The sequence below is a fragment of the Physella acuta genome, unplaced genomic scaffold (assembly GCF_028476545.2).
Source record: "Physella acuta isolate Inbredline_101_S28 unplaced genomic scaffold, ASM2847654v3 ptg001009l, whole genome shotgun sequence".
NCBI classification, from domain to species: Eukaryota; Metazoa; Mollusca; class Gastropoda; family Physidae; genus Physella; species Physella acuta.
The window spans coordinates 313364-327719 of NW_026732526.1; the positions used below are offsets into that span (position 1 = coordinate 313364).

The 14356-nt window shown below is 34.3% G+C and overlaps 2 protein-coding genes across 2 annotated transcripts in view; both read right to left on the reverse strand.

Moving 5' to 3' along the window:
- The window catches only part of LOC131954532 (citron rho-interacting kinase), a 130799-nt gene that overhangs the window by 98963 nt on the left and 17480 nt on the right, over positions 1 to 14356 (reverse strand). The gene's annotated exons all lie outside the window — the stretch shown is intronic.
- The window catches only part of LOC131954535 (clathrin heavy chain 1), a 46937-nt gene that overhangs the window by 20842 nt on the left and 11739 nt on the right, over positions 1 to 14356 (reverse strand). Inside the window, exons 8-18 of the mRNA XM_059318294.1 lie at positions 13805 to 14002; positions 13521 to 13721; positions 13342 to 13434; positions 13071 to 13253; positions 12769 to 12906; positions 12500 to 12592; positions 12180 to 12251; positions 11662 to 11842; positions 11410 to 11573; positions 4205 to 4330; positions 3932 to 4074 (exon numbers count right to left, since the gene is read on the reverse strand). Coding sequence (XP_059174277.1) covers positions 3932 to 4074; positions 4205 to 4330; positions 11410 to 11573; positions 11662 to 11842; positions 12180 to 12251; positions 12500 to 12592; positions 12769 to 12906; positions 13071 to 13253; positions 13342 to 13434; positions 13521 to 13721; positions 13805 to 14002 — 1592 coding nt within the window. The remainder of the gene's footprint in view (positions 1 to 3931; positions 4075 to 4204; positions 4331 to 11409; positions 11574 to 11661; positions 11843 to 12179; positions 12252 to 12499; positions 12593 to 12768; positions 12907 to 13070; positions 13254 to 13341; positions 13435 to 13520; positions 13722 to 13804; positions 14003 to 14356) is intronic.

A 14356-nucleotide genomic window follows, 5' to 3' on the forward strand; every position in this document is an offset into this window, starting at 1 on the left:
CTTAGCCCAAACAACCTGGTCTGCCACTGGTCAAGCAGGATGCAGTGTGGTGGCACAAGTTTTCAGACCTTTAGATGATTACATTATATAGAACAGCTATGCTATCATCCTGCCCCATAACTTAGTTGAATGATTGCCTCTTTGGCAACTCATCACCAGGTCCTATGTCCTCAGTATGTCTGCAAAGGACAATCCGGTCCAGTCCTTGCCATTACCCCCACATGCTCTCTTTCTCCTCTACCCCCCAGGATTGTGCTGGATCATCACTTGTCCATACCATCTGAACATTTTTCCTGTTTTGCTAAGCAAATCTTTAAAAAGGAGAGATCACGTTGATGAACCTTTCCTGGAACAATAGTATTTCCAAATGTTGCTGTCGGAACCCACTGATAGAAACTTGTCTCCTAAATTGTGACCATTGTGAGGCATTAGCAGACTCAATGATCTAGGATACTTCAGTTCATGTCATTCTGACACCAGAAAAATAATTTTTTACAATAATATTTACCTAATATATAGGTCAAAATATCTATAGATACTATTTAATAATCCCACTGACAACTGTGTTTCTTGCTTGTGTCGCATAAGTGGGACATTTGTGCAACCCCCTACATGGGGGCCATTGGTTGCTAGAGTCTCACTTATGGGACGCTTGTTTTCCACTTGATTTAATGAAGTAGTTGGAAATAAATATTCTTAAGTTTTTATTAGATAGAAATATGGTACTGCTACAAGTTTCAAATCCATTTTGCTGTTAAAAATAGACATGCCCTTGAGTCTGTTTTCTTTTTACTGACATTTTGCCAAGTCTAAAAAAACTTTATTTGCCCCATGGACTGTCAGGTTCGAATAGCGAATATTAGGTTAACAAAACCGGCGCTATAACCTTGTATCTAAATTTAAAAATTTCCCTTAAAAAATACAAAAGTCTAACCATTTCCGAATACAAAGAAACCTAAGTTGTGTATTAAACTGTTGATAAAATTTCACAATTTTGTTTTTCAAGCGTCCCACTTATGGGATATTAGCAGGAGATGGGTTAAGCTCACAGATTTTCTTCATTCAAAAATAGCCGAAAGCCAAAAGTAAGGAAAGTAAATACATCTGATCACAGTGCTGTTTGATCCCTGTCATCAGTTTTTCTCCATCAAGTATTGGTTACGCCAATTTTTTAACACGTTTTTCTTAACTCAGCTTCGCGTTTGTTTGTTTGTTTGGATGTTTGTTGTTAAAATTGACATCGAAAATTAGCCCACTTCTGATTGCTCTATAGACCTGAAATTTGGCATGCATGCTACTTTCGCCTAACAATTTCAGATGCAATCATAAAAACTAGCAATTAGTGACCGTAATTAGCTTAATTTAATTACGCCCCAAGGACCATAAAATTGAGGACATGATTTCTAAAGATACCGACAAGACTGGAGGCCTATAGACACAGTTACTTCGGCCCCAATCGATGTGAGCGCGCTGGCCGTGATCGTATAGTGGTTAGTACTTCGCGTTGTGGCCGCGACAACCCAGGTTCGAATCCTGGTCGCTCAAGATTTTTAGTCCGTGTAATTATAAACACTTTTTTAAAAACCACGTTTTTCATGTGTAGCAACGGACTAAAAGGGAGAAAATAAAATACTTTAAAAAAACTTTTTAAAAAACCACGTTTTTTATGTGTAGCAACGGACTAAAAAGGAGAACGGACACGGTAACACATTGTTAACGGTGACACGGTTGGTACGCTGGGCATGCTAAAATACACATAAACACGTTTTTCCTTAACTCAGCTTCGCGTTTATTTGTTTGTTTATGGGAGATTTGATCACGTGATTCGTGAGTAGATCTCCACGCCAGCAACGTAAATTACACCCTTTCTCTGTTTAAAGCGTATCGGTCGCTCAAGATTTTTTTAGTCCGTGTATTTAAAAACACTTAGTCAAGTCATACTTAATCAAGTCATTAGATAAAGTAGAAAATAAACTATATAAAAAAATTTTTAAAAACCACGTTTTTCATGTGTAGCAACGGACTAAAAGGGAGAAAATAAAATACTTAAAAAAAACTTTTTAAAAAACCACGTTTTTCTTGTGGACTAAAAAGTAAAAAATAATTTTTTCTTGTGTGCTTCCTCGAGCTGTGCAGGTTCTTGTGATGACTGACAAAAAACGTGGGTCGGGCAGATGGGTCGGGAAATTTGATGGTGAACATACCCACGTTTTTTGTCAGTCAACACAAGAACCTGCACAGCTCGAGGAAGCACACAAGAAAAAATTATTTTTTACTTTTTAGTCCACAAGAAAAACGTGGTTTTTTAAAAAGTTTTTTTTAAGTATTTTATTTAACTTTTTACTTACTGGTCTTCCCTTGAAACCCAAAAATGTGTATGAATTGACTCAGTATATTTAAATTTTTATAGATCATGGACTTCTGTAAACACTTTCCTCTTTCCAGTTTGGAAAGCTCTGAGATTAAAAAATTAGTGGCAAAGAACAGTTATATATCAACATACTTTTGCTATTTAAAGAACTCAATGTAAGTAACATTTCAGTACAATGGCATGAAGATTGTGTTTACAGAATAGCTGATTTTTTTTTTTTTTAATTGAAGGACGAACATTTCTTAAATAACTATGTAACAGTCTCAACATAGAATCATGCTGTAACAAGCTTCACCATCTTATAGCCCTCATGCAAATACTTCACTTATGTAAAATATCTTCTGTGACACGTTCTTAGTACTGAGTGGCTATCAAAAATAGTTATTCACAGATGTGACAAGAGATTGTCAACCATCAAGATAAACTACATTATAATTTTATAAACTATATCATTGCACACCAAAAGTAGCCCATCACTGTTGATATTATGTTGGATACTTTTTCTAGTAATTTTGGAGTTTTTTTTATTTATTAAACCTTCATTTATATCTGTTTATAAATAAGCTTTGGTTTTTTGTGGAGTATTTCTAGTTTCTGTATAATTTTCTTGTATGTTCATGTGTCATGCACAATTATATTAAAATCTATTTCCTCAAATTCATGTGCATTAACTTTATTTTAAGCATTTAGAAATTTCTATAAATAAGGCATCAGAATTTGTAAGAAGATACTTAAGTAGAGTGACTGTTTTAGCTTTAAAAATTATACTGTACCATCTACGCATGCACAATTGCAGAAAGAACCATGAGCTGCAAAAATACTGTAGCACTGATAATAAAAATTTCTAGAAGCCAAAAAATTTCAAGTTTAAAACAGTCTTTATTTTATTTCAAACTGAAAACACAGAAATTTTAAAATTCAAATTTTGCAAATCAGGAAAGGGGGAAAACATTCTATAATCCAGAATATCCCAGAAAAAATAGCACCTGTAGCTTTACCTTATCAATTATCAGTAGTTTCAAAATAATCGTTTTAGCAATTGATATATACTAAGCTCCATGCTTTTCTATTGTGTATAGTGAAAATGATGTGCATTACCATGTTTACATGGAAGAGATTTTTTTCAGCATACAACATTTCTTCCCAAGTAAAAACTTACCTGTAAGCACTTATGATGCATAAAATAAAACAGAAAATCTTACCCAAGCACTAAAACTTAATTTCTGTTTCAAAATATATCAATCTATGTAACGTGTCATAAGCATTCTACAAAATGAGACAAACTTAAAAAAAAACACCTAAAAATAATTAGAAACAAATTCAAGTGTTCACAAAATTTGCTTAGATCTAATGCAACACACTGCCTATATGCTGTCATTTCCAAAACAAAATAGTAGTTAATTTGGAAATGGCAACATATTACTGATAAAAAGTTAATCATGAACCAAGTAAGGATACATCATTCAAGGCACAATAAGTTGAAAATTTTTAAAGTGATTCATTCATTTATAAGCTTGTTAAAGATATACTATAAAATATTTCAAATGTCATGAAACCAACCTGTTTCTCTTTTCAACTTCCTCAACCAACTCATCTGTTGAAAACTGTCCTCTAACCACTAAAATAAGTTGCTTGATAATATCTTCAGCACAATCTACATCCAAAAGTCCTCCCACAACTACAGGTAAACGAGAAGGGTTCACCTGTAATTGAAAATAATACAAATTCACATTTAAGAATTCCTTAACAGATCTGTGCTATAACATTGTCAAGTGAAAAACTAAAAAAAAAAAACAACTACTGAACATAAGAATTAGATTTTGTAATGCTTACCTTCTGAACATATATCTCTATGTATTTCTGAAGATTATTTCTATACAAGTACAAGACTAAATCATGTACAAAGTCAAATCGATCACAAACAATGATAAGTGGCAACTGGTCGGTGAGCTTTGCTTCCTGAAAACGATTAAACAAATTATTAAAAAATGTATTTTAGACCTTTAATATGCACCACCAAACAGTCACAAAACATGCATAAAAAATGTTTTTTTGCTATTAATCAACAAAAAGTATCCACAAATAAAGGTGAATTGAGACATGACCCAAAAGAGCCAGCATGGTCACATCATTGGATTCACCTTCAGTGCTACCATGGGAAGATAGCATGGAGTAGTTTACATAAATAAATGGGGTATACAACGAAGGACTGAATGGGAAAAATGCTTCAATTAGACTTTGCCAGTGTACCAAGTGTACATTTCCTCCTTTCTTTGTGTTAAAAGAAAAATTATAGCATAAATGGAACAAAAAATTAGCCAAAGAACTGATTTTTTTCTCCTTAACATCAAACACCTACAAAACAGAATTGGTATGTGTGGTACAGTCCTGTGCCCCCAAACTATGTATAGTCTGTTTATTTACAAGTAGTAACACAAGTCTAGATGGTAAAAAGATTTTTTAAATACTGGCAGAAGTAGGAAATAAGCTTTTTACTTTGTTATCAATCACTAGCTGTTCATTTTATGTGATTTTTCTGAAATTAATAACTTTTGAAATTAAAAAAAAAAGATTGGTGAAATCAAAACTAAGGGGTAGAGCACTAAGGTGCTAACCTGAAAGGCTCAAGGTCAAATCCTGGTCAAGTCAGTTGAACGTCCCAGCCCAAGTGACTGATGGGTTTAGTAGCTCACTTTAGGGAAAGTAAAGGAGGTTGGGCTTTGTGCTGACCACGCTTTCTTTTCATATGCTGAGGTCAAAGACAGGTGAACTCTACTTCACTTGCCCAATAGACCATCAGGTTTGAAAGGGATCTTTTTAAAAAATTAAAATGCCTCTGCTATTTAATCAGGTTTTATTTATAACTAGCGTACCCGACCCCCGCGCGTTGCCGCGGGGATAGAAGAAAGTTTGACGAAATATATTAGAAGGATTTCACCAACGCGTTATCAATTATATGTTCTTAGACGCGTGACCTTTTTTTCTAAAAATGAGTTATTTAAATGTCAACATTGCCTGCGCTTGGATCATAAATATCAGGACACGGTTTTACCTACACTACATTAATCATATGGTAGAACACACTTTGGTTACCGCCCCTGTGTCAGAGGTGTAGAGGGGCGCTCTCAGGGCCCCCCCCCCACCCCCAATTACACTACCGCATAGGCGCGGCGTACGACCCCTGGCTCCTTAAAACTAAAAGGCGCCATCGGCCAAATAGCATCCTGTTAATAATAATGCAGATTTCGTCATTCGCTAAAGTGACACAAATGAACAGGATTTGTACTTTAACACGTAAAAAATTAGTTGACTGATGCAATATGCTAGCGTTACTAATGGTCTATTATTAGATGCTCGATCTCAATTTCTGACTGGATTGTCTAATAATAGATGCTTATTGCATCATTCGCAAAGTGACGAAACTCTACAGTAGGCTCCTCAGATTCAACAAGTTATTTTTTCATCTTTTGCAAGGTGACGAAACTGTACAGAAGGATTTCCTCGCGTTACAAAGTCATTTTTAGAAGCCTGTTGTAGTTTTACCGCTGAATATAGTAGTACCCCCGTACTCGCTATGCAGGACGCTCAATTAACGGATGCCAAGTGCCAACATAGTCGCTCTAAAACTCTTGACGAAAGTTGTACCCTATACTGCACCGCCCATAAGAAACTTTAGTTTTCTTTTTCACAGAAATATTCTCGGGAGTATTCTCTTCCCATCTACTCCCTATAGTTTCATGGCACTCGGATGTACCGCATCCGAGGTGGGTTTTTTTTATATACCGTGTATAGATAAAAAAAATGGCTCCTCCTCCCACGGGGGGCGCCGCCCTTGCAATATTAAACAATATTTTTTTGCAGAACCCTACCATTGAGTGATCTAATCATCTCCCCAAAGTTTCATGTCACACGGATAAACGGTGTGAAACCGAAATTTTATAAACGGTATATAGAGAAAAATCGCACCCTCCCGTGGCGCCGCCCTTGCGAAATTAAAAATGTTTTTTACAGAACCCTTCCCTAGAGTTTTATAATGAACTCCCCAAAGTTTCATGCCTATTGGATGAACAGTGTCACTGCAGTTCACTTTTATTATTTTTATATACCGTATATAGAGAAAAATCGGACCCTCCAGTGGCGCCGCCCTTGCGAAATTAAAAATTATTTTTTCACAGAGCCCTTTCCTAGAGTGGTATAATGAACTCCCCAAAGTCTCATGGCTATCGCATGAAGGATGCCAAACCAAAATCGACTTTTATTTTTATATACCGTATATAGAAAAAAAAAATCGCGCCCTGTCGGGGCGCCACCCCTGCGAATTTGAAAGATTTTTTTCCGCAGAAACCTCCCCAGCAATATTCTCAACAACTTCCCAAAGTTTCACTGCGATGTGATGAGAGGTGTAGTAATGCATAAAGGAATAACAGACAGACACACAAACATACATTGCTTTATATATATATATATATAGATAGATAGATAGATAGATAGATAGATAGATAGATAGATAGATAGATAGATAGATAGATAGATAGATAGATAGATAGTCTTGTAATCGTGCAAAAAAAAAAAAAACCTCACTAATACTGAAAAACATAATTTTGCAATCTTGTCCATATGTCTGTGTGTATGTCTGTGTGTGTGTCTGTAAACACGATAACTTGAGTACCGTTACAGCTAGGTTCATGAAATTTCATATATAAGTATTTTAACAAAATCGCAGATCCATATCAACTTTTGAGCGGTTTCCGATAACCGGAAGTGGTACTTTTTTACTTTGAATTTTTCAAAAGCCTAGAACTTGAGTACCATTTCAGATAGATAAATGAAATTTCACATGCAAGTAAAAGATCTAATTCTCTGCCTTCTGTCAAATTTTGAGTAATTTCCTTTGACCGGAAATACTAATTTATGCTATTTCAGATTTCTCAAAAAATGAATGTAAATTTATAAAGTACTAATGATATTCCGCATTATTATCCACATTTTATTTGGCGTTCACTGGTGCGCAATTCTTTTTTCTACCAGATTTTATTCTATTTTAAAAAGTTTAAGTATTTAAAATGGATTAAAATTCATGTCTATATCAGAGTTCCCATTCCCTGTTTTTTTTAATATAAGAATATTTGAGAATGTTTAGGGGAGATCGCTCCCGGTTTTTTTTTTTTTAGCAGTTAAAGCAGTCTCACACAGTTACTGTACTATTTGTTTAATATCTATATATTTAGATCTCTTCATGGGGACCATCGGAGACACCACCAAGACATAAGCTCAACAGACCATATTGCTACCACCCCCACCCGTCTGGTAAGCTGTTTACAATCGTAGTGACGGCTATTAGGGGCAGATAATTTAGTTTTTAATCTATTTGAAATTAAGGAGAGGTAATAACATGTTCTGCTTGCTCTTTTCATTATGTCTGTAAACTGTAGTCACAGACAGCTGCTTTCACGGGGGAGGGGGGGAGGAGGAGTGGAAAGTGAGGGTAAGGATAATCGTCCTTCACTAGCTACTGAAAATGTTTTAAAGCAAAATATTTTCAGTCACAGCACAGCATTGGTAGTGTCGAATTCACTAATTATGAATTACTAAAAATAGGAATTGAACTAAATAGAAGCATGCTAAGTCACGGGTCATCTCGTAGCTAATATTTTAAATAAAAGAAGTTTACTGTACTAATTGTTTAATATAGCTAATATTTTTAAAAAAGAAATTTATGTTACTCTAAATTAAAATTATAAGTCTTGTCTAATTGCAATTTAATGTTTCCCTTAAAAAAAAGCTTTTGGAATAGTAGATTGTTAGGTGTCATCCATAAATGACGTCAAGCTTTTTTTGACGATTTTTACCTCCATCCTCACCTCGGTCAGAAAGCCAGACTCCACTGTAAAATGACATCACACCTCAGTTAACCATTCCCCCCCCCCCCCCCCCAAACAAAAAAACTGCATTTGAATTTTTTTTTTATAACCTATATTTTTTCTAAAATATTGACTGAGCTCAACCAACAATTCTAGAATGCAACAACATAATAATATGGCTAAAAATTCAGTTTCTTTTTAATAAACAACAGTATGATGTCACACAGATGCTCCCTAGGTGTATGAGGTCATTTATGGACCCCTTATTAAAGCTTTGGTTGCTAAAATATGTAAAAGGTCTCATAAGCCACTAAAGTTTTATGAAAGAAAGCAGATTTGTTTTTTTCAGTTCATCTAAAAGCTTGTTGCTACAAAGGTTTTTTTTTAAATTTTAACATAAAAGGTTATTTTTAAATAATGCAATGTGGTTGAAAAATGGGTCTACTCTGTCTGGCTGTAGGGTAAGTAAAATAGTTTTGATGCCTTGGACTGCTAAGGGTTTATGGTATTACCACCTCAACATGTTAACCAAATAAGTTGCCCATTCATTTTAATCCAAGGACTATTGGAATGTAAAGACTATCTTTGTGAAAATGCAAAAGTTTCTACTACTGTGATGAAATTTATTTAAATTTTTTTTTTTCAAGTGAAACTTTGTCCTCTATTTATTCTTATATTAGTTAACCCTTTACAGTACTATGTGAACATGGTGGCAAGAGAATTTTTGTAAGTGGTACTGTCAGGTGCACATTTGTATAGTAGGGCATAGTACACTAATTTACTTACACAAGTCTCATTGATAACGCGATTTTGAAGATACTGATCGAATAAATATTAATTACGTTGTTTTCTTTTTGTTTCATCACTAATGGATCATTTTCTATGATTTTTAAGTTTATTTTTACTCCTTGAAATTATGGGCAATTAGTAAAATTAAATCTAATTAAAATGCCTCAGACGTTCTGTCGAGCATTATTTATGATGTACTTAATACAGTAATTTTAAAAACGTAAGTAGCTCCAGAATTTTTTTATCATTCAAATTTTTTTGTTAATAGAAATAATATTAGAATGAGTGCATTAGGTTTTTTTTTTTTGGATTGATGTAATTTTAGTTTATTATTAGTAAACTATTATGTTATTTTACCACATGCAAAATAAATTCAGACCAATTTAGTGTATCATGCTTTTTATTTTTTTAACAGAAGTAATTATTTTAAAATTAATTTTTTTTTAAAGTGCTGTGGTTGAAAGCTGCATTTTGTTTCCACCAAGAAGCAGGGGAAACAATCAAAGATTTTTTTAAAAAATAAGAATAGAAGCAATGTTCTCAATTTCTTAAAATAAAAGCTGAATCTTAAAAACATTATAAGGTTTCTTTTGTATGCCTATATTTGTGCCAATACCAATATATCAAATAAGTATTCATTTATAATATTACTTGAATATATCTATATATTATATCTTTCTATTTATATATAAAAAATGTATGTTTGTTTGTTTGTGTGTGTGTGTGTTTTTGTCTTTTATTTATTACTACACCTTTCATCACATCACAATGAAACTTTGGTAAGTTGTTGAGAATATTACTGGGGAGGTTTCTGCGCAAAAAAAAAAACCAATTCCAGAGCGGCTATGGTAGCACTTGGCATTTGTTAATCATGCATCCTGCATAGCGGGAAAGGTACTACTAAATTCAGCGTTAAAACTTCAACAGGCGCAACCGCCTGCGCCCACGCCGCGGGCTTCCCTGCGAGCACTATGGCGCTTACGTTTACCTAAACAGTGCGGTAGACAATGGACAAGATGGGTCGTTACAGTCCCTCACTAAATTGAATCAGGCGTGTCGCCAGCGCCCTAATAGGATGCGATTCAATAGCAATAAAAAATTTCAGTTTCAGCCCTTAAAGGTTCACATCGGCCGCGGAGGGCCCTGTAATAAAAATTTTTTGATTAATCAACCAAGGTTAGATTGTTAACCCTGTTGTTTCCTTTTGTCCATAAAAAATCAAAACAATTCCAAAGCCTACAGTTCTCGAAATAATGAAAATAGTTCCGTAAAAAAATTAAGTTTCTCAACTCAAATCTAAAAAATAAAAGCTACACTTCTAAAAATAACTTTCTAACGTGAGGAAATCCTGTACAGTTTTGTAACTTTGCGAATGATGCAATTAGCATCTATTTTAGACAATCCAATCAGAAATTGAGTTCGAGCATCAAATTGGTAACGCTAACAAATTGCATCAGTCATACTGATGTTTATAACACGTCAAATACTTTTTTCTACGTGTTAAAGAAAACATCCTGTTGATTTTGTCACTTTAGCAAATGTTGCAATCAGGATGCTGTTTGGCACCCTGGGTTATCCTGTGAGCACCAGGGCGCTTACGTTAGTTTTTAACAGCCAGGGACCGTACGCGTTGTGTAACTGTGGGCTCGAGAGGGCTCTTCTACGTCCCTGACTCCTGGGCGGTCACCGAATTGTGTCCTTCGGTGAGTGATTAACGTACACTCAAGGCTTTCATGCGGTAGGTAAACACATGCCCCAATAAATATGATCCAAGCGCAGGCATTGTTTACATTTAAATTTATAAATTAGTTTTAGAAAAAAAAAAGTCACATGCCAAATAGCTTCAGTTGGACTATCAGTAAAGCTGTAAATGCTGTTCAGCAAGCAAAATTCAGCTAAATACAAAATTAACTACATGGAGAAACCCTAACCATAACCCTTAGGTGTAAAATGGAAGGTCAAGCACATAGTGTCATAGTTTCTTCCAGGCACCTAACCCTAACCCTGCCGCCCCCCCCCCCCCCAAACTAAATGAACTTTATATAGAAAATATATACTTTTAACAGTGCCCTTCCCCCCCCCCCCACCCCCCCCGGAGAAAAGTCTGGAAGAAACAATGGATAGTTTGAGGTAGATATGGGGGTCGTCCTTAAATCACATCACACTTGTCAAAAAAGCATAACGTCATTTATGGATGACCCCTATGAAGAAAAGACTTAGATTGTACAAACAACTGAGTAAATAGAGAAAACATTCTCTAACACTGGGAGCATTATTTGGGTTTTTAGGAGTAAAAACTAACCTATGATTTTTCAGCTAACCTGTATTCTTTAGGCCAAAAGGATAAGAATAATTTTTTAGAATGAGACAACAATGATTTTCCGTTACCTTCAAGAAGTTCTTTACTCGTTCAGGATCATAACAATTACTTTCTCTGCAAATTCTTTCCACTTCTTTAATTTGCCCAGTTTTGCAAGCTGCCTGTATGTACTTAAAATGAACTTCACTATCTTGACTGAAGTTGACAATGGATCCCAGAAAGTAGAAAAGACCTGAAAAATTATTTTTTTTTTGAAAATTAGATAAAATGATAAAATAAGTCAATTAATGACAACCAAGGGTAATTTGAAAAACACTTACCTTCATAGCTTTTAAAGGACTCAAACAGCTCAATAAGACTCTCAGTTGTAAGTTGTTCATGATACTTTGAAGCTATCTGCACACAAACTTGGAGGTTCTGTCTAATATTAGCAGTCAGCATAGCTTTAAGACATTCTAGAGAGTCATCCACAGATAAAGTCCCAAAATATGTTACTAGCCACTGGAATAAAAAACATAATTAACAATAAAATGCTTACTTTAAAAAATGAAATAGATGTGAACAGCATTTATTCTGTTATGAATTTTTTTAAAAACAATCCTTGGAAAGTATGTTATTAATTACAGTAAACAAGTAGGCTTAAATGGCCAAACTTATTAACTTTTTTGTAACCATATAAGGTCTTTTCTATGACATGCAATAATCTGTTAAAAATCTCACTTTTGTAACTGCAATCCAAAAAGTTACTGTAAACCTGAATAACCCATTAAAAAAAGTCCTTCACATATGGATGATAAACAAAAGTAAATGTAAAGTTTACATAAGCATAGTGACATACTTCAGGATTAAGCAGATGGGTATGGACTACAGCTCTCTTGACATCATACAAATCAGTGTAGTGTTCCAGGGCCTAAAATTATCAAAAAAATCAATTCAAGTCGGGCTACCTTTACACATTTCTAAAAGAAGAAAAATCTTTATAAAGTTTTAGAAAATAAAATGTAAGTTCATTTGCGAAACTCAAAACTGAAAGAAATTTTGGTCTGTCTTTGAACTGAAATTTTTTTGTTGGGTTGAAAAATAACATGTATCAAATAAACATAAATGTAAAAAAATTCAACCCTGGAAAATATATTTGAAATGAAAAAATAAACTAACTCTTTGAAGAAGGCCTGCTTTTTCACAAAGCTGTGCAATGTGAGCACGGTCATAGTGTGTAAACATCTGATTGCCAAGAATAGCATCTGCTACCTAAAAGAAAAGAAATGATTTATTAGTAACAAAATGCACCTTAATAAATAAAGAACCAAAACAGCTAGAAACGTTTTGAAAAACACATTATGGCAGTAGTTACAGTAAAGCAATTGATGCATTTTTAAAAATAGAACTCACTAGGTGATGGTTAATAAACATTTATATCAACGTACCTGTGGAGCAGACATTAAATTCATTTCGAGAAGCCGAGTTTGCAGTGGACCTTCTGCTGGTCTGTTATTTTTAAGAGCATCCAACAAGAAGGATGTACATTGTTGGATCAAATTAAATTCCATAAAAATATCCACAATCTGAAATTAGATTTTTGGGAAAACATAATTGACTTTTACAATATTTCAATAAATTTGATTGTCGAACAACAATGAACAAAACCTAAATTCATGGAAAGAATATATACTTATAGCTAGAAAGACAATGATAATTTACGTATAGAAAGGGCAAAAACCTTTTTTACCTGATTCAAATCTGCCAGAGGCTCATCATCTTGAACCATCATTTGAGCAAACTGTAAGCCTTGTTCTGGGTTAATGCGCATCAAGTTGCGCAATAAAAACACATAGTCTGGTGTAAAACCTACTTTTTTGGAGTACAGAATGATTTTTTGGAACTGTCCAGTTTCAGCAAAACACTGAATAACCTGCAGAATTTGATTTAAAGGTGAATGCATGTTTAAAGGAATGATCATAATCAAAATTATAATTATAACTTTAAAATTGTGAGCTTACTTTTTGAGGGACATTAGCTCTCAAGTAAACAGACAAAGAGAGTGTTGGGTCAGTAGTTTTAACAATATCTCCAAGTTCTTCACTACATTCCAGCTGAAAAGGTCAAATGTAAAATGAATAAAAGAGAAGAGATTGCATGTAGGAATGTTTGGTACTGCCAACTGCTGTAAGGAAATTACCTTTTCCTCTTTTAACCACTTCTCAATAAGCTGCTTACGTCCTTGTTGTAACACCGGCCGACACAGCTCAAGTGATTCATACTTGTTGAGCTGTCCTTTATCCAAAAGTATTCCAAAGTACTGCAGAAGGGGTGAAGTTGAGCCTTGGATAGCAGGTACTTGTTGAAATCTTTGAATAGTCTGAGGCGTTCGCAAGATGCCCTGAAAATGAGCAGCCAACAATTATTAGCTTTTCAGGAGAGAACGTTAGAAATAACTATGTAAAACAGTTCAGAATGTCTTGCCTTTGGGGCACTGGCAGCAACTTTTGCTGCCTCCATGTAATTTCCAGCTTGAAAAAGACTGTTGAATTTAGACACAAACAAGTCTTCAGCACCAGGCAGATTGCACCGTGATGATATTTTAAGGGCCAAGTCTGGATTTTGCAGTTGGCTGTTTATATACTGAACAATATTTTCTTCCTCCACACTGACAGATAGTACCTGAGAACATTTTTAAAACTTTTTAGACTAAGCAAATTACTGTGCAACAGTTTTAAAAATTCTTACGGAAGGAGGTCCAGGCATTAAATACTTTAACATCAGTATTGCAACATACATTGATGAGACCAATTAGTAAAAAGATAAACTAATGAAGTATTTAGAGGTCTTTTCCTGCTCATTTACATTTATCAAATTCCTGTTATCTTGTACCATTAAAACACTAAATATGACCTATTATTATATAGCTATCAAATGACAAGTTTCACTAAAAATTATTTTTAAATTGTAACTATTTCCTTACTTATGATTTGATGATTTGCTAACACTTCTTTAATAACTTTTTTCCCCACAAAC